Consider the following 19,628-nt stretch of genomic DNA (forward strand, 5'->3'; position numbering starts at 1 on the left):
ACACACACACACACACACACAGATATTTTTTCACAATCAATTCTATGCATTTTTTTACAATCAATTCTATGCATTTTCTGTAGTATACTATCAATTCGTCTTTCATGAATAATGGAAGAAACTAAGACAAACTTCTTTCCATTGTTTGTATATGTAATAGCAAATTTTAAAGTGTAAGACTGTGTCAGACATTGGTTATAATTCTAAAAATGTTAAAGGAAATGTTCTGCTTTGACATTTACACACTTGTTATTATTTTTGTTAAGTGATATTGATTTGAGCATGGCACATAGCAACATTTACACCCAGAGGATTATAAACTCTCAATTTATTATTAATCTTATTGCTGGAAGATAGGGTATTTCAAATGTTTGTACTCCAAGTCATTAAGGACATTGTCTCAACTCATTCCAGATAATATATTTTTTAATTTTATTAGATTATGGGTTTTAAAATTTTTTTATTAGTTATAGTGAAAGTTTACAGAGGGTTTAGATTTCCATTCATTCATTGTTGTACTTTTCTCCCTATCTACTCCTCCCCTCCAATTCATTCTTCTCTTTGAACAGTAAAAGAAATTGTTATACAATCCCTCCCCCTAAGTCCACTCCACTGTGCAGCCTTCATTCTGGACTAGTAATTCCACCTACTTGAAGCTATCTACGAAAAATTCAGAGAGCTTGGTGATCTACATTGTAAGGCATTATACTGCAAACTCAAAGTGGTGAATCACTATCTACACTGTGAGAGAAAGATGGAAAGTCTCTTAGCATGTGATGTACAGCTTCTGAACACTCAGTGGCAGGTCAAGTATGAGTCATTTCCAACTGGGTGCAAATAGTGGTATGAAGCTGGGCTACAATTCCAAAGGTATGTGGTTCAAATCCACCAGCTGCTCCATGAGAGAAGGATGGGAAATTCCTTCCATACAAGTTACTGCCAGAGGGTTTACTGTGGGTTGGTTCCAACTCAGTGGTACACAACACGAACAACACATAGTTGTGTAGTTTTGATGGCCTAACCAACAAGGAGTTAAGCAGCTAACCCAAAGGCTACACTCTCTGGCAGTTCTAATTCTTCAGAGGAAAGGTTAGGCAAAGATGGGAAATCTCTTCCCGTGTAATTTCAACCTCAGAAGCCAACTGATTGTGACTCAGTGACAATTAGAGAGAGTAAAAACTTGCTTTCCATAAATACTAAATTCAGTCATCTATAAATACTAAAGCAAAATAATTGTGATTCAGTCAGAACTAGACTCAAAACGATCCTCCCGAGGATTTTTGAAGGCTGTAAAATTCAGAGGAGGAAGTGGCACATTTTCGAAGAAGCCAGTGAATTTGAACTACTTTGCCTTTGGATTGATAGCACAACTCTTTAGCCACTAGACCACAAGAAATCTTTGTTATAAGCAATATATTAGAACTTATAGCGTTCTTTTAGATTATCAAAGCCAAGTACTGGTTTTAGGTGTTGTGTCAAGAAATCAAAAGATGTATTGCATTGGGAAAATATCATGTGAGGGACCTCTCCAGAGTGCTACAGAGTAAGCATGTTAGCCTAGAATATAAGGTGGGCCTGATACAGGTAACAGCCTTTGCAGTTACTTGTTATGCATCAGAGAGCCGGACAATGACTAAGGATGGCAGAAGAAGAATCAATACCTTTGAGTTGTGGTGCTAGAGAAGAGTATTTGACATACCATGGATTGTCAAGAGAATAGGTCAGTACTGGAGAAGATGAAACCAAGTTGCTCCTTAGAGGCAAGGATTTTGAAGCTCTGTCTTACATTCTTCAGATTATTGCCCAAAGAGATTGGTCCTTGGAGAGGGTGCCATACTTGGCAGGATGGAGGGATAATGAAGGAGAGGAAGATCTTGGATGACATGAATTGACACAGTTACTGGACTAATGAGAGCAGGAATGTTAGAGACAGTGAGATTGGCTTGGTACAGGGTAGGGTTCTTAGCTATTGTGCATCGAGTCACTATGAGTTGCAAGCAATTTGACAGCACATAAGAAAACAAAATTATTTTAATGTTTAAGAAATATTGCAGCTTGCATATAGTTATCTAAAATATTCCCTTTTTAATAAAGAACTAGATACTTGAAATCCAAACTCATTGTCATCAAGTTGGAAAAATTCAACCAAACCTTCAGCTGAATTTTCAGAGGCTATAAACCACACAGAGCAGTTGGTGGATTTGAACTGCCTACTTTTGGGTTGGCATTCTAGAGGAACATATATGGAGTCACTGTATCAACAGAATTGGCTTATATGGAATCATTTTAGGAAATAGTATATCATCAAGAATGAATGGTAATAAAAGAACAAATTTAAACTGTACTGAAGTTATAGGGGGGAAAAAAACCCAAAAGAGAACACAGAATTGATGGAATCCCAATTGAAATATTCCAACACACAGATACAGCCCTGAACAGGCTCATCAGTTTGTGCCAAAAAATGTGGAAAACAGCTGCCTGACCAACTGACTGGAATTTTTTTAACTAACGATATTTATTTACACTCCCAAGAAAGGTGATTCAACAGAATATGGAAATTGTCAAATAATATCATTAATATCACAAGGAAACACAATTTTGCTGAAGATTAATTTAGAAATAGCTAGAGCAGCACATCAGCAGAGAACTTTCAGAAATTCAGTCTGGATTTAGAAGTGACCATAAATGCCAAGGATGTAATTGCTAATGTCAAATAGATCTTGGCTAAAAGAAGAGAATAATAGAAAGATGTATATCAGCGATTTATTGGTTATTCAAAGGCATTTGACAGTGTGATTGACAACATATTGTGACTAAAATTGAGTAAAATAGGAATCCCAAAGCACTAAATTGTGCTCATGTGAAACTTATACCTAGACCAAGAGGTTGTTGAATGAATGAGCACATGAACATTACATGCTTAAAGCCAAGAAGGCTGTGTGGCAGGGATATGTCCTTTCTCCAAACCTAGTCAGTCTGCATTTTTAACAAATCATTTGAGAAACTGGCCTTTATGAAGAGGAATGTGGCTTCAAGGTCATCAACAATCTAAACTGTACAGATAACACAATCTTGTTTCTTGAGAATGAGGAGGACTTGAAGCACCTGCTCCAGAAGATCAATGACTACAGTCTTCAATATGGATTCTATTTCAATATCAAGGTAGAAAAATTCTTTATCACTGGGAGAAAAGGCAACATTATGATAGATGGAGAAAAGTTCAAGTCGTCAGTGATTTGAGCTTGCTTTCATCTGCAGTCAACACCTTTGGTGTCAAGTAAAAAAAATCTAAAGATGAGTCTTATTGGGAAAATCTGTCAGGTTTTAGTACTTACCGGAATAGTGAAGAGCCATGATGTCAGCTTAAAGACTAAGGTGTACCTGATCCAAGTTATGGTTTTTTAATTCCTAGCTGTGTATCTGAATGTTGAACAATAAACATGACAGAAGAATTGATGCCTTTACGTTGTAGTGTTGGAGAAGAGTACTGGAAATCCTATTGATTTTCCAGAGAACAATAGGTCTCTTTTGAAGAAAGTAAACCAGAGTGCTTCTTGGAAGCAAGAAAGGTAAAATTTCATCTCACACACCATAGGCACATTGTTAGGAGAGGTCATTCCTTGGAGAAGGATGTGCTGCTAGGAAATATGGAAGGTGCATGTATGATTCTGAACAAGATGGGCTGGCCTAATGACTATCGCTGTGAGCTCAAGTGTGCTGGAGTTGGTGAGGATGGCACAGAATAGGACAGGGTTCTGATCCATTGCTCATAGACTCTCAACAGAGCATAATCAACTCAAAGTCAAATCATAGCAACAGTACAGAATACATTTCCTCCTTTAATTAGTTTCGTAATCAGTCTTTAAAGTTATTCAAATGTTGATTAAGAAACTGTGAGAAGGAGGTTGAGCCCTCAATTATGGAAACATACAGGAGGAGAGACAACTGAAAGCAGACAATAGTGACTGGAACATGGAATGTAAGGTCCATGAATGCAGGAAAATTGGATATTGTTAAAAAGGAAATGAAACATATACATACAGACATACATACACATCACATCACATCATATTGGGAAAAGAGACTATGATCTTTATTTCATAATGTTGAAGATGTGTAGAAAGTGATCCATAAACTGTAACACAGTTTCATTTTTATGGTTTGTCTTTTATCATGATTTTTATCTAAATTTCATTTTTTATGTTAAAAATATACTTTACTCATAAACCATTTTCTCCCAAACACTTTCTTAATTGCTTCTTTTACATCTTTGTTCCTCAAACTATAGATAATTGGATTCAACATGGTGATTATAACAGTATAAAATATAGAAACTATCATGTCGTGGTCCAAAGCATAGCTTGAACTTGGCCTCACGTACATGAAGAGGATTGTTCCGTGGTAAATCGACACTCCAGCTAAGTGGGAGCCACAAGTGGAAAACACTTTCCGCCTTCCATCAGCAGAACGTACCTTCAGAATAGCCATGAATATGCAGCCATAGGAGACCAGAACAATCAGGATAGTGACTAGTTCAATGAAACCCACAAAGTAGAAGAGGAGAAGCTGGTTGATGTGAGTATCAGAACAGGAAATAGCAAGCAGAGGAGGGATGTCACAAAAGACATGCCTAATTTCATTGGAGGCACAGAAGGAGAGACTAAACGTGGCAACTGTGTGTAAAATAGCATGCAAAACACCACCAACATAAGAAGCAGCGATGAGAGGCACGTAGACTCTGGGTGACATGCTAACTGAATACATAAGTGGGTTGTAGATGGCTACATAGCGATCATAAGCCATTGCCGCCAAGAGGAAGCATTCTGTTGTTCCAAAGGTAACGTCGAAAAACATCTGTGTTGCACAGCCAATGAATGAAATGTCTTTATTCTTTGACATAAAATTTACTAACATGTTTGGGGTAACTACTGAGGAATAGCATGCGTCCAAGAAAGATAGCACACTCAGAAAATAATACATGGGATTGTGGAGCCGGGAATCTCCAATGACCAAGACAACAAGGCCTAAATTTCCTGTCAGAGTAAAAAGGTAGATTGCTAGAAACAGAAAAAATAAGATGAACTGCAGTTCAGGATTATCTGTGAAACCCTTCAGTACAAAGATGGTGACCTCTGTAACATTTTTCATGTTGATTTTCCCTGGATAAAGTTAAATCATTGGTGACATCATAATGAATGTTTTGAAACAGCAAAGGCAAGTTTATGCATAAATATCAATCCCACACACAGGCTGATTTCTCAAACATGTATGATTCCCCACAAGTTACTTATAAGATAATGAAAAGAGAGAGTTGAAGTTTCAGATCCCTCTCTGTAGAATCAAACGGAATATAAAGACATTTACAGATTTGTTAAAGTCATGCTATTTCTCACATAATGTTTAATAATTTATCTAATAGATAATATTAAAAGACATTTTAATCTTCCATCCAAACAATTGAGATAGCAGTTCAATGTACAGAAGGTTTGAATAACCTATTTTGTACATAATATAAAATATATTGTGGTTGTTTTCATATATGGCCAATTCAAATGCAAACCATAGATAGCAGACCCTCCAGTGGGTTTTCAGAGGCGGTAAATCACATGGGAGGAGATTGTTCATCTTTATTCTTCAGAGCAGCTGGTGGATTCATACTTTTGCATTGACAGAACAATAGAATTATGTATAATTAATTATGCTGTATTGCTTGTTGTCCCCTGTAGAATGTTCCAGAAGTGATGAGAACAAGGCAGAATAGTGTAGAGATCAGATTTCTTGCTCATAGGGTTACTATGAGTCCGTCTCCACTTGATGGCACCTAACAACAACAAAATGGAAATAATAGTAATATTTGTAATATAAGATTATAATAAAGGATACTAATGCTTATATTTTAAGATTTAAAGAGACAACTGCATAAAATATTGATATATTTAAGTTAATACAATTAATTAATGCTTTACTACAATTTTGAATATTTTTTTTGTTAAATATTGTTTATTCTGAATTAATTCATTTCTAACCCTCTGTTGGGTTTTCTGAAGTTGTAATTCAGAAAGAAGGGAATTGTCCATCTTTCTCCCATGGACCAGCTAGTGGGTTTGAACTGCGTTCCTTTGGGTTGGGAGCACAAATCCTTACCATGTGCTAATGTTATTTGGTTACATGAAGTGGACACTCTCAGTCTCTAGTTATTCTTGTAAAACTAAGGTGGTTTTGTTGGATGAGCACCCATGATTGGATTTTAAGTGTCTGAAAACAAAAGCTTTCTCTTAAATTCATTTTAAATTCTCTTAAATTAAAAATATTAGGTACACCTTTTTTTTGTCTACAGAGTACCATTTGTATTCTTGCCAATATTTCTATTTCTTTATCCCTTAAATAACATAATAGGTATGTGAAAAATTGTTTGACGTATTAATAAAATAGGGAGTAATAAAATTAGGGATTCTGTTTTGTTTCAGTGAGTACTTGGCAGAAAAACAGTTCTGAAGGACAGCCCCAATTCTGTCCTCCTACCTTGTCTTTGCTACATCTTGTCTAATTGGCCATTCATTCCAGAAAGACTAATAATTTAAATTTTCCAAATTATTGTAGTTTAAATACTTATACATATAGTTAGTCTTTTTCTCAGTTACTAAGATGAATTTTTTCTCGTTGAAGACTTTAATTCATAAGGTCACTGAGTCATTTACGACTCGATAGAACTTAACAACAAAACAAGATTTAAAAAGTCTTAAAAGAAATTATTTTAACTCTACCTTTTATTTTTACAAGTATCAGAATTTATATAAAAAATTTTACTAGTTAATTAAATTTATCAGCAATTTTTACTTCCATTTAATGTATTTCACAGATAGATTGCTATAGAAGTAAAAATTCTTCTCACCATGAGTTCTCAAGGCCCATCAAAGGCAAAATAATGATGCTAGGAGATCTTTTCATTCTAAAACATTAACATTCTGGGCAATCCAAATGTCAGAAAGGAGGCAAAATCTCAATGTTATTGACATAAATATGAAACTTTACTTTTCAAGAATACTTAGGCTGTTTCATGTCTTTTTAAAAAAATGAAATTAAGTTCATTGCTATCAAGGTGATTCCGTCTCAAAGTGATCCTATAATTGGATAGAAGAGAATTGTCTCATAGCATTTACAAGACTGTACTCTAAGAAAACATTTTCCCCTTATGGACAGAGTAGCTGGTAAACCAAATATGATCTCTTAGATATCAGCTCAGATTTTATCCACAGTTCCAAGGCTCCTTAATGTGGTATAGTTGTTGATATGTATCATTGAGTCAATAGTTGACCCTCCAATGTATGTATGAGTTAATGTGTGTGTGTGTGTGTGTGTGGTCATCAGGTGCTGTCAACTTCAGTATGCCTCATAGTGAACCTGTGATCTGAGCCCTGCCCCGTTCTTTGACATCTTCATCCACTCTGACACACTTGAGCCTGTTGCTGCAATCACAGTGTCAATTCATCTCATTGAGGGTCTTCCTCTCTTTCCCTGACTCTCCACCTTCCCCAGAATGATATCCTTTTCCAAGTAATAGCCCCTCCCAGCCACATGATGGACAATTTACACCTAGAGGTTGATAGGTGTAAAAACCCCTGCAGGATCTTTTCAAGATAAGCAGACCTTGACTTTATCCAGTCATTCCCTTTACGCCTCTGGCACTCAAAACACTGCCCCGTGTTCCTATGCTGAGTGAAAGACTGCTAGATTTTCTGGATTTAGAAAGATCCGCTCCAATCCCTCAAAATGAAGAAATTCGGGCAGTTGGCAGACTAAAAAGAGAGCATTTTATGAGAGAAAATGCTATTCACCAAAATGGACAGCTGGTCAGGAATGACTCTATGTATGACATCTCAAATATAGATACAACCATTGAAGCAACTGCAGATGACATGACTGTTGTAGATGCAGCTTCATTAAGAAGCTAGATAATCAAGCTAAATAGATGTCTACAGTTTCTGGAAGAAGAGAACAAAGAACGTGCTAAAAGAGAAATGGTCATGTATTCAATTACTCTAATATTCTGGCTGCCTAATAGTTGGCTCTGGTTCTGCTGCTAGAAGTAACTTAAGTTCTCAAAAATATCTGTCTGAACAGCTAGAAATATAAAGAACCTGAAAAAAATAAAAAACAAAGCTCAGCTCCCACTAGGTGGTACATAAGAACAAGTTTTAAATCTGTTGTTACAATTCATAAAATTTCTTCTACACATTAAAAGAATTAACATGCCCAATATAAAAAAAATGATCCTGAAATATGCTTTCAAGAGGAAAAGTATCTATAATTTAACAGATTATCACAAGATGTTCTGTAATAAATAATAACATCAAAGTCCAATAACCTGAGTACTTGCAGAACTGATCCCATTGTTTCCAACAATCGCTATTCTTGGATTCCTCAACAATTACATTTATTAGAAAAAACCCAAACACCCTACCTTCTGTCCAATAGCCTTCCTAGATAACTGGAACTTCTTCTCACATGGAAAATGAGTAAATCCTTTCCTTTCCAGCTCCTTCTGTTCTTAAGAATTCTTTCTCATCCTGTAACAACTGCAAATAATAAAGTGTACAAGCAGTGCCAGAAGTTGGTTGCAATTAGAGTAAAATTTCAGAAATGGTCAAGAAATTCTTCAACATTGACATTTAGATTGACATAGACAATTGAGATTATCACAAATCCTCAATTTATACTCTAGCTCATTGAGAAGTGTTAATATCTTTAGGTAGTGCTCTAAGTGCCAAAAGACATTCTTAAAAAAACAACAACAACAACAACATTACAGTTGATATTTTTAGTAGTAACTCCAACTGAATTAAGAATATTAAATAAAAGCTTTTGGGTGCTCTTGTTCAGTAGGAAGTTGCTTGACTATTCAATCCACCAGCTGCTCCTTGGGTGACAGTTGAACAATCTCCAACCAAGCAATCTATAGCCTCTGAAAACCAAATAGAGGTCAACCATGAGTTGAGTGCGCTCCCACTCTGTGGCGTTGAGTTCAGTAAACTCTTAATTAGGTTGGAGCCCCGAGGTATAAAACGTGTAGGATGTTGCCCTGATAAACACAGGGCTGTGCCTCTTCCGTTATTCAAATTCCTCAGCAGCTGAGAAAAGGAAAAATGAGCAAACTTCTCCAGTGAAATGCACAGCCTTGTAAACTCATTACTTCTGACTCAGTAACAATTAGAAGAGAAATAAAAACTAGCGTCTCTTAAGAGGTCAAATTCATCCCTATGTAAATAAGTAGGCCAAATCTTCATCTTATCACCTAAGTAAAGGGGCTTACTGGTTTTGCTTCTTTATAAAGAAAGAATTGTTTCTTTATGAACAATAAAAATAATGGTTTTTAAACAATGTAAACCTGGTTCTATCAGGAGCAATATTTACTTTTTACTTAAATCACAACACAGTTTGTGCCACTTGCATTTAATACTCCATAAAAAGGACTGTAATCACTTAGAAAAAGGCAGAGAAGGAAAATGTTCACTTCTGAATTTGATTTGAATGAAGAGGACTATTAGATACTTTGTCTTTTACACTTGGACTTAATAAGATAAAACATTTGGTTTAACTTACCTGTGCAGTGAGGTTCTGCTTCCATCAACTCTTAATTAAGTTCACTCTATGAACGATACTGTAGTGTTTTGCAAATATCTGAAGTCCCTGAAGATATTCATACTAAAATATGTTTATTTCTTTCCTGAATCCCTAAAGATGAGGACTAGAACTCCCCCAATCAACATCTAATTCCTGAGGGACAGAAACACAAATTGAATTCTCCAGGCAAGTCTCCAGTCAAAATTTAAAGTGGAGAAGTAGAGAGAGTTTGAGAACTTACATAAATAATGGTAAGTGCATAGCAAACACAAGGAATTATAAAAATTAAGATTTTGTTTCTATTTTCTTTTTAATATCTTCTCCTTAAATATTCTTTTGCCGTTCCTCTGGTTCCCTTGTATGAAGACGATCCAACTGGAAAGCATAAGATTCTTAAATAAATGGACAATAGTAATGAGCATTTGAAAATTTAGTTTAATAGAAATCTTCCCCTCTCTATTAACAACCCCCAGTCACTGAATCAATCCACCTCATAGAGGGTCTTCCCCTCCTGCGCTGTCCCTCCACCCTCCCAAGCATGATGTCCTTCTCCAAGGACCAGTCTCTCCTCACGACCTGTCCAAAGTATGTTAGATGGACCCTCAGAATCCTTGCCTCCAAGGAGCCACCCAGTTTAACCCTCTCCAGGACGAATCTGTTTGTTTTCCTAGCAGTCCATGGTATTCTCAATACTCTTCTCCAGCACCACAGCTCAAAGGCATCAATTCTCCTTCTATCCTCCTTGGTCATTGTCCAACTCTCTGATGCATAACAGCAGTGACTGGGATAATCGGGATGGGAGTGTCAGAGACAGTGGAATTGGCACAGGACAGAGCAGAGTTTAGGGCTGTTGTACATAGGGTCGCTATGAGTCGCAAGCGACTCGATGGCACATAACAACAACAACAGCATATTAACAACAGACTTCTCTGTGCTTCCAGTAAAATTCAGATAATATGTACCATGTAGAAAGTATAACATTTGTAGAGCTAGAACATTGAAAGATAGGCAATCTCTGCCCATGAAGTTTATAATATCAGAAAAGCCACTGGAGGAGAAGTTATGAGTCAATTCTGACTAGACAACAGTGAGTTTCTGTTGAACATCAAGATTATAACATGTTGTTAAATAAGAGCATAGATATATTAAAATTAAATAATAATGGTCTGCATATCATGTCAATGAAATATTGTACATAAGAATGTACTTTATTAAGGAGATAATGGGTAGATAATGGTAAAAGATTAAAATTTGAGTCCACTCTGATACATCTTGGAAGATCTTCCAAAATATCATAAACATTGAAAACTGCCCAGAACATAGTTCTCTCTTTGACATACTGCGGTGTTAGAATTTTAAAAGTTGGCTTTTTTAGCAATGGCCCCATGGTCTCTCCCCTCTATATCAACAATAAACTTTGTTGTGCTTTCAGTAAAATTTAAATAATATACACCAAATTGAAAGTATGATGTTTATAGAGCTAGAACATTAATATTTTATTGAAACTTAATGCATACATACTCTTTTGCCTCATTACTGTTGTTGTCACTATTCATCTTGAGCAGAAAATGTAAATTTTAAGAAACTAATATCGAGTAATATTGTTTCAAATAATGTATTATTAATCATATTTTCTTAATACGATAAATATTTTTTCATAAAATGATCAATGGCTAGGAAAGACATTTTGAACAATAAACCTAAGATACCACACCTATGCAATCTTGAAAGTGTGAAATTTGTAGAGACAGCATATTAGCATTCTGTTAAAAAATATTGAAAAAGAAATAGTATTTTATATTAGTTTTTTTAATCCCTTTGTATAGAAAATTATAGCTTCTTTTAAATACCAATGTGCAATCTTCTTCGCTATTAAGCATCGATCACAATTTAAAATTCCCTTTAGGGCATTTTCTAGTTTATATGCTTTATAAAAATGGAGGTGTTATCTTGTGAATATTTTATTTATTACCAGCTTAGAGAATTTTATGAGGCTCTAAATCACACACCATACCACAACCCGCCTGTGTCTCCAGTTATCTTAATTGTGGACATGTGGTCTTGCAAATAATCAACTCCCAGATTACTTCAGTATAGCATACTAACAGAAGAGTGCTGCAGCACTTAGAAGAATGTTTCTTCAAAATATCAACCCAACTTTTCAATACAAAGGCCTTCCCCAAAGTCTTGTTGACTCTAAACAAGAGACTTCAACAAAAAACAACCAATATAGTATGTTTTTTGTTGTTATGTGCCATTGAGTTACCTGTGACATATAGTGACCCTACGTACAGCATCTCTGAACCCTTCCCTGTCCTAAGCCAGCTTCACTAATTCCAACACATTAACCCCCATTGTCCCAGATACAGTATCAATCCATCTCATCCAAGGTCTTCCTCTCCTGTTCTGTCCCTCTACCCTTCTGAGCATGATGATGTCCTTCTTCAAGGACTGGTGCCTCCTGGTCACATGCCAAAAGTAGGTGAGACAGAGTTTCAAAATCCTACTTTCCATGGAGAAACTTGGTTTCACCCTCTCCAAGACCTACTGATTTATTTTCTTGGCAGTAACTGGTATGTTCAAGTCTCTCTTCCGGCACCACATTTCGAAAGCATCTGTTCTTCTTCTGTCATCATTAGTCATTGCCCAAGTCTCTAAAGCATAAGAAGTAATTGAGAAAACCATGGCCTGGATTAGGCACACCTTTGTATCTAGACAGACATTGCTGCTTTTCAGTACACTGGAGAGGTTGTGACAGCAGATTTTCCCAATGAAATTCATCTTTGATTTCCTGACGGCTGGTGGTAAGAGTGTTGATTGTTGATCTGAACAAGCCATAATTGCTAACAACCTCAGTCTCTTCTCCATCTATCATGATGTTGTCAATTGACCAAGTGGTGTGAATCTTTGTCTCCTGATGTTGAGCTTCGAACCATATTGAAGATTACAGTCCTTGTTGCATGGAATGGATCCACAGAAAAAAAAACAGTTATCTCCTTGTATGAAATTTACTGTGTTAGAAACATGTTGAGTTTGTATTCATAGAGTTTTTAAGATAGTTAGTCTTTCACACTTACATTCAGTACTAGATGGAATGTCTGATTTAACGTACCTTTGCAGAGATAGATTCCTTTGCACTAGGATTTGGAGAGGAATTCTAAGTGTCCCATGGACGGACTGCTGAAAGAACAAACAGACATGTCTTGAAGAAAGTGTGGCTGGAGTGCTCCTTAGAGGCAAGGACAGCGAAGCTTTGTCTCATATGCTCTGTCCATATTGTTAGGAGAGGGTATTCTTTGGTAAAGGACATCATGATTAAAAGGTGGTGGCTCAGCTAAAGAAAGGAAGACCTTCAACTAGATGTATCGACACCAAGGTTGCAACAATGGGATCAAGTTTATCAGAGGTGAGAAAGATGGTACAGGATAGGACAAATTCCAATCCATTGGTCAGAGATCTGTTGCGTGGCAATGAGTTGTACTCAACTGAAAAGCATTTAACCACACAACTTGTGAAGAGAGATCTGCTGTGATCCAACCTAAGTTTACTCTATGAAGCATGCAAATGTATGAAGTACCTAAAGATCTTCCAGCTAAAACATGTATCTTTCTATGTCTGGAATCTCTGAAGGTGAAGGCTAAAATTCCACCCAATACAGGTCAATAAAGACAAAATAAATAATCATTTGACAAAGAGCCACTCAAAATTTAACCCAAACAATGAAAAGACAAAGATAGTCTAATGACTCTCCATTGCCTGTGTGTATCACAATAAATATACTGTGGCTAATTTTGCAAGAGTGAATCCCAGAATGTTTGATTTTGCTTATGTGAAACCTATACTTGAACCAGGATGCAGTCATCAGAACAGAACAAGGTTGAAAATCAGGAAAGACATACTCCACGAATCTATCTTCTCTACATATGTTTTCAATCCATATGCGGAACACATCATTGGGAGCCTGGGCTCAGTGAGGAGAAATGTGGCATCAGGAATAGAGGAAGTTGCATCAAAAGCCTACATAATGCAGATGATATAACCTCGCTTGCCAAAACTGAAAAGGACCTGAGACATTTACTGCACAAGGTCAAGGACAATAGCCTCCAATATGATTCACACTTAACATCAAGAAAACAAAGATTCTCATGACTGGGTCAATTGGCAGCATCATGATAGATGGTGAAGAGAGATTGTGAACAGCTTTAGTTTGATTGACTCCACGATCAACACTCTTGGTAACAGCAGTCATTAAATCAAAAGATTAATTACATTGGGGAAATCTGCTCTCAGAGTAATGAAGAGCAACGATGTCAGTCTAGAGACTAAGGTGTGCCTGATTCAGGACATGTTGTTGTTGATTGCAGTCAAGTCAAGCCGAGCTCATAGTGACTCTATGAACAAAATATCTGACACTTTTCTTTAACTGTCACCATTTATCGTAGTTCATAGAGTTTTCAGAGGCATGTTGTTTAGGAAGTGGATGCCACTCCTGCTTCCAAATATTTGTTGTACATCAGAGAGCTGGGCAATGACTAGGATAGGAGAACTGGTGCCTTAAGCTGTGATGCTGAAGAAGAGGACTGAATATACCATGGGCTGTTGGGAGAACAAACAGTTTTGTCGTGGAGATGGTGAAGCCAGGTTGCTCTTTGGAGGCAAGGATTCTGAAGCTCCATCTCACATGCTTTATTCATGTTGTAAAGTGCGACCAGTCTTGGAGTGGGACATCATGCGTCGGAGGATGGACAGACAGGACTGAAGAGGAAGACCCTGGATGAGATGAATTGACTCAGTGACTGGGATAATGAGGGTGGGTGTGTTGGAGACAATGAGATTGGCATAGGATACAACAGGTTTTAGGGCTGTTCTATATACGATCACTATGAGTCACAAGTGACTTAATGACACTTAACAACAACTTACTTAAATGATGAGAGTGCACACAAACATAGCAAGCACATGCAATGATCTCATAAAAATGACATTTTTAATTCTTTTCTTTCTTTTAAATACGTGTTCCTTATATATTCTCTTGCCATGCCTTTGGTCCCTTTGTGTGAAGGAAATTCCAACATTTGGAAATTAAGATAAGGTTCTTCTCTTAATGAAAAATATTAATTGACACAGTAAAATTAATATTTATATCTTAATATAAAACTGCCATTCTATTATCAACAACAAGCTTCACTACATTTTCTATAAAAGGTTGATGACATACACAACTTTGAAAATCTAATGTTTATTGAGACAGATTATCATTAACACTGTTAAAAAAACAAGTATAAATAACCTTTTACATTATTTCTAGTTTTTATTAGAGTAGGTAATTATATATTTTAATACTTTTTACAACATCTTATGGATAATGCATAACTATTGCAATTAATTATCAATAATATTTTTAACTTCCATGGCCCAAACATAATTTTTAACTTCTGATGGTTGTCAACAAAAAGGCCGATGGTTAAAATTCACAATATACTCTGAGAGGACAGATGGACTATGTGCTTCATATGATTTACAGCCTTTGACAATTACCCAGAGGATCAGATATGTGTTGATTTTGACTCCATAGCATATAAAAACAATAATAACATTTATAATTCTCTCTGAGGCACTTCCTAGTTCATATGCATTATAAAGAAAAGTGTATGCTGTGAATATTTTCATCTTTATTCGCAGCTTCTAAATACAATAAAGAAAAAAATAGACTTTTACTAAGTCACTGTTAGCGAGAATAAATTAGGAAATAAGTAAAATATCTATCTCAAAGCTGAAATGAAGCAGCACATTTTATTTACATACCATAATAATCGGTCCTTAAGGATATTTTTACACTGATAAAGGAACTTTGACAACTTACATCATATTATTTAAAATCTTCATTTTATGGAATAGGACAAAATACTTTTCCCCTAATTTTATATTTCATCTATGTAATGTTAGTTATCAATGGGCCAACTGTGACTCTTCTGCCTCTTGGTAACCCTGTGGGCATCAGAGTAGGACTGTGCTCCATTCAGTTTTCCATGGAGACTCTGAGGGAACTCAAATCACAAAATTTTACTATTAACCACCCAGTATCTACACAAAATTTTATTGATATACTGGGTGTTGTTATTTAACATTAATATATTATAACCTCGTTGTAAATATGTGCTATAGTTTTGAAGTTTAACTCAAACTCATTGCTGTTGAATTGTAATAGACTGTTGCAAGGCGGGATCAGTTCTTGGAGAGGAACGTCATGCTTGGGAGGGTGAAGGGGCAGCACAAAAGAGGAAGACCCTGAATGGAAGGGATTGACTCAGTGACTGGGGTAGTGGGGATAGGTGTGTCAGAGACAATAAGGTTGGCTGAGGATAGAGCAAGGTTCAGAGCTGTTATACTTAGGGTTGCTATGAGTTGCAAGCAACTGGACAGCACATAACAAAAACAAAAGATAGCTAATCCTCCAGTGGATTTTCTGAGACTGAAAATTGCAAGGGAGAAGAATACTCAATTTTCATCTACTGAGCTCTTGGTGGGTTTGAACCTCCAGAGAAGCCCCACTTTTGAGTTTGCACCAACACTCCCCATGGAGTATCATATGTTCTGCCAGTTTTTCTCACTCAGCTAATGTGTGTGGACTTACTCATATTGGTTAATTTACCTAGTATATATTCATTAGACCAATAAGTAAATAGTGATGAATGAATTAATGCGGTGAAAAGCAGATAATGGCATAGTTTTTCTGCACATGCTAAATCACCTAAGTGGATACTTTACTGTTGTCTTTATTTCAAAGTGTGAAAGAAGAGAGACAAAGAAATAATTAAAACAAAACTGAATTTTTGTCATATTTTTCACATAGAAACACAATCCAAGAGAGCACTTTTTTCTCTAAATTTAATTTTTGTGTTAATAATATACTTTATTTTTAATCACACATTTCCCCAAAACTTTTTTAATGGCTTCTTTTACATCTTTGTTCCTCAAACTGTATATAATGGGATTCAGCATGGCTATCACAACAGTATAAAATATAGACACTATCATGTCATGATCTAAAGCGTAACTGGTCCTTGGCCTCACGTACATGAAGAGAATTGTTCCGTGGTAAATCGACACTCCAGTTAGATGAGAGCCACAAGTTGAAAACACTTTTCGCCTTCCGTCTGCAGAACGCACCTTGAGAATTGCCATAAAAATGCAACCATAGGAGATTAGAACAATCGTGATGGTGAAGATCTCAATAGAACCCACAAAGTAGAAGAGGAGAAGCTGGTTGAGGTGAATGTCTGAACAGGAGATGGCAAGCAGTGGAGGGATGTCACAAAAGACATGCCGAATTTCATTGGAGGCGCAGAAGGAGAGGTTAAAAGTTGCTGCTGTGTGTAGAGTGGAATGCAAAACACCACCAATGTAAGAAGCTGCAATGAGCGGCACATAGACTCTGGGTGACATGCTAACTGAATACATAAGTGGGTTGTAGATGGCTACATAGCGATCATAAGCCATTGCCGCCAAGAGAAAGCATTCAGTAGTCCCAAAGGTAACAGCGAGGAACATCTGGATAGCACATGCAAGGAATGAAATATCTTTATTCTTCGATATGAAATTTACTAACATGTTTGGGGTGATTACTGAGGAATAGCATGCATCCAAGAACGATAGCACACTGAGGAAATAATACATGGGATTGTGGAGCCGGGAATCCCCAATGACCAATACAACAAGGCCTAAATTTCCTATCAGAGTAAATAGGTAGATTGCCAGAAATAGAAAAAATAAGATCAACTGCAACTCAAAATCATCTGTGAAACCCTTCAGTACAAATATCCTGACTTCTGAAAGATTCGTCATGTTGACAAACCTCATAGAACAAACTTAGAAGCATTCATAAGATCATAATTCATATGACAGGACTGATAATTTTGTACCTCAAAGGAATATTACTCATACGTTCATATAGATTTCTCATCAGTATATTATTTCCCATCAGTAACTCGTAAGAAAATGAAAGACAGGACAGTTGATGTGTCAGTGTCACACCCTGCAGAACCAAAAGAAAGAAAGACTTTTACTTACTGGTTAAGAGACTGAGAAAGAGAGGATAAATTACAAATACTGCATTGACACAGATGAGAGAGAGAACTGCTTAAAAGGTATATATGATTAGGTATTACTGTCATGACAGGAGTCCAGAATAAAGGCTGCATAGTGGAGTGGAGTGGACTTAGGGGGAGGGATTGTATAACAGTGAATGAATTTTTCTTTTACTTTTCAAAGAGAAGAATGAACTAAAGGGGAGGGATGGGCAGGGAGAAAAGTGTAACAATCAATGAATGAAAATCCAAAATCTCTGTAAATTTTCATTAAAATTAATAATAATAATAATAAAAAGTAAAGAAAAAGTCATTTCCAAAGCAATAGGATAAAATGGTTTGATTTAATAAAGCTATTTATAAAAGTAATATCCTCTCACATCTAAACAATTAAGTAAATAAATTCACAGAGCATTGCAATAGAACACCTGTAATATTTCTGTTATATATTATAATGTAAAACATAATATAAAAATTTTGTAAACTGTTTGCTATAATCTTGTTATACATTGAATAATTATTGTTTCTCTTATGTTTAATATAAACATTTCAATTTTTATAAGAGTGAAAGAGATAAGTTAATAATGTCTAATGATTAATAAAATTTTAAGGATATGATTTGCTGACATAAGTTGGTTGTAGGGAGAAGATAAGTCTAAATATTTTTCAATTACATTAATTTTTGAGCATCACCAAATTTATCAAAATATTTTTGTAAAGATCAACCATGACAAATTAAATGTTTGTGGAAATGTATGTTTCTTTAAACGTTCTCAAATTTTTCTCACTGTCCTTCTTTATTCTTAATATTTCACTATTTGTGTGCCTGAAACTCCCCCCCCCATTCCTTCAAACATTCATGGTATATATAAAATGACTCATAGTGACCCAATGAACAGAAGACCTGAAGCCTTTTGTTCTGCCAATGAAATGCCCCTTAAAAGAATTAACCCACACGTTTGTGAACACAAATAAGCATTATATTCCGCATGTGGAGATTTTCTCCCTCCTTCGGAAGGTGGCGAGGGAAAAAGCCCTGAGTCACCCCTCATAATTGCTCTTATGGCTTTCCTGGGTGCCACTTTCAGGGTGGGGAGATTGAGATCGTGGTTGGTGAGGTGGGGAATCAGTCATGTGGGTCAGCTTTGACGGCCTGCCTACTTTGCCCACCTTTACTTTTTTTGTGTCACATAGACACTAGTTAATTCTTTACTTTGCAAGGACAGATAAAACTTAACCCGGGGCATTTGTGTTTGCCTTAAGCTAAGAATTTTTATGGTCCGCTTCTGCTTCTTGTATTAATGGGGGTTCATAAAAAATGGGGTTTATGCTGTCCCCTCATTTTTTATAACAATTGTTGTTTCTCCAAGTTCATAGAGTTTCCAGAGGTATGTTGTTTAAGAAGTGGATGCCACTGCAGCTTCCAAAATGGAGTGTGTGTGTGTGTGTGTGTGTATTTATTTATTTGAGAAATTAAAAATAAGAAATTAAGACTCATGATTTCAAATTACAGTCTTCTAAGGTTTTTTATTTCAAAATTTTAAGCTTACGTGTTGTTGATTGTGGACTCAGTTGAAATAACAATCAAACAACCAGTATTAAATATTAAGATATTCACAAAATATGGAAATAAGATTCTGAAAGTAGGTACATGAAAAAGTTAAGATTGAAAAAAAAACCCAAAACCCACAAATTTTAGAAAAACAAAATAGATGGAACAATCCCACGACAAAATAAATCGGAAATAAAGGAGGCCTCTACATTTGAACTGAAATTTTAAGGACAGGCGCTCTGGTGGCACAATCTGTAAGGTGGTATGCTGCTAATCTAAAAGCAATCAAAAGAGAGGCAACCACTTCCCACGTGGTTTAGATCATCTGAAAACTCACTAGAGGGTTGGTTATGGGCTGATGGCAGTAA

General features: G+C 36.1%; 2 protein-coding genes across 2 annotated transcripts; both read right to left on the reverse strand.

The window, feature by feature from the left end:
• Window positions 1-4,203: 4,203 nt before the first annotated feature.
• On the reverse strand, window positions 4,204-5,151 carry LOC102857800 (olfactory receptor 1094-like). The gene has a single exon (XM_006902263.1). It carries the CDS (start codon window positions 5,146-5,148, stop codon window positions 4,204-4,206), a length of 945 nt encoding a protein of 314 aa, XP_006902325.1. The 5' UTR covers window positions 5,149-5,151.
• Window positions 5,152-16,521: 11,370 nt separating this feature from the next.
• Window positions 16,522-17,478, reverse strand: LOC102858208 (olfactory receptor 5T2-like). Its single transcript, XM_006902264.1, has one exon. It carries the CDS (start codon window positions 17,464-17,466, stop codon window positions 16,522-16,524), a length of 945 nt encoding a protein of 314 aa, XP_006902326.1. The 5' UTR covers window positions 17,467-17,478.
• Between the last annotated feature and the right edge of the window lie 2,150 nt (window positions 17,479-19,628).

The sequence above is a fragment of the Elephantulus edwardii genome, unplaced genomic scaffold (assembly GCF_000299155.1).
Source record: "Elephantulus edwardii isolate Elephantulus edwardi_28Jun2011 unplaced genomic scaffold, EleEdw1.0 scaffold00389, whole genome shotgun sequence".
Classification (NCBI taxonomy): domain Eukaryota; kingdom Metazoa; phylum Chordata; class Mammalia; order Macroscelidea; family Macroscelididae; genus Elephantulus; species Elephantulus edwardii.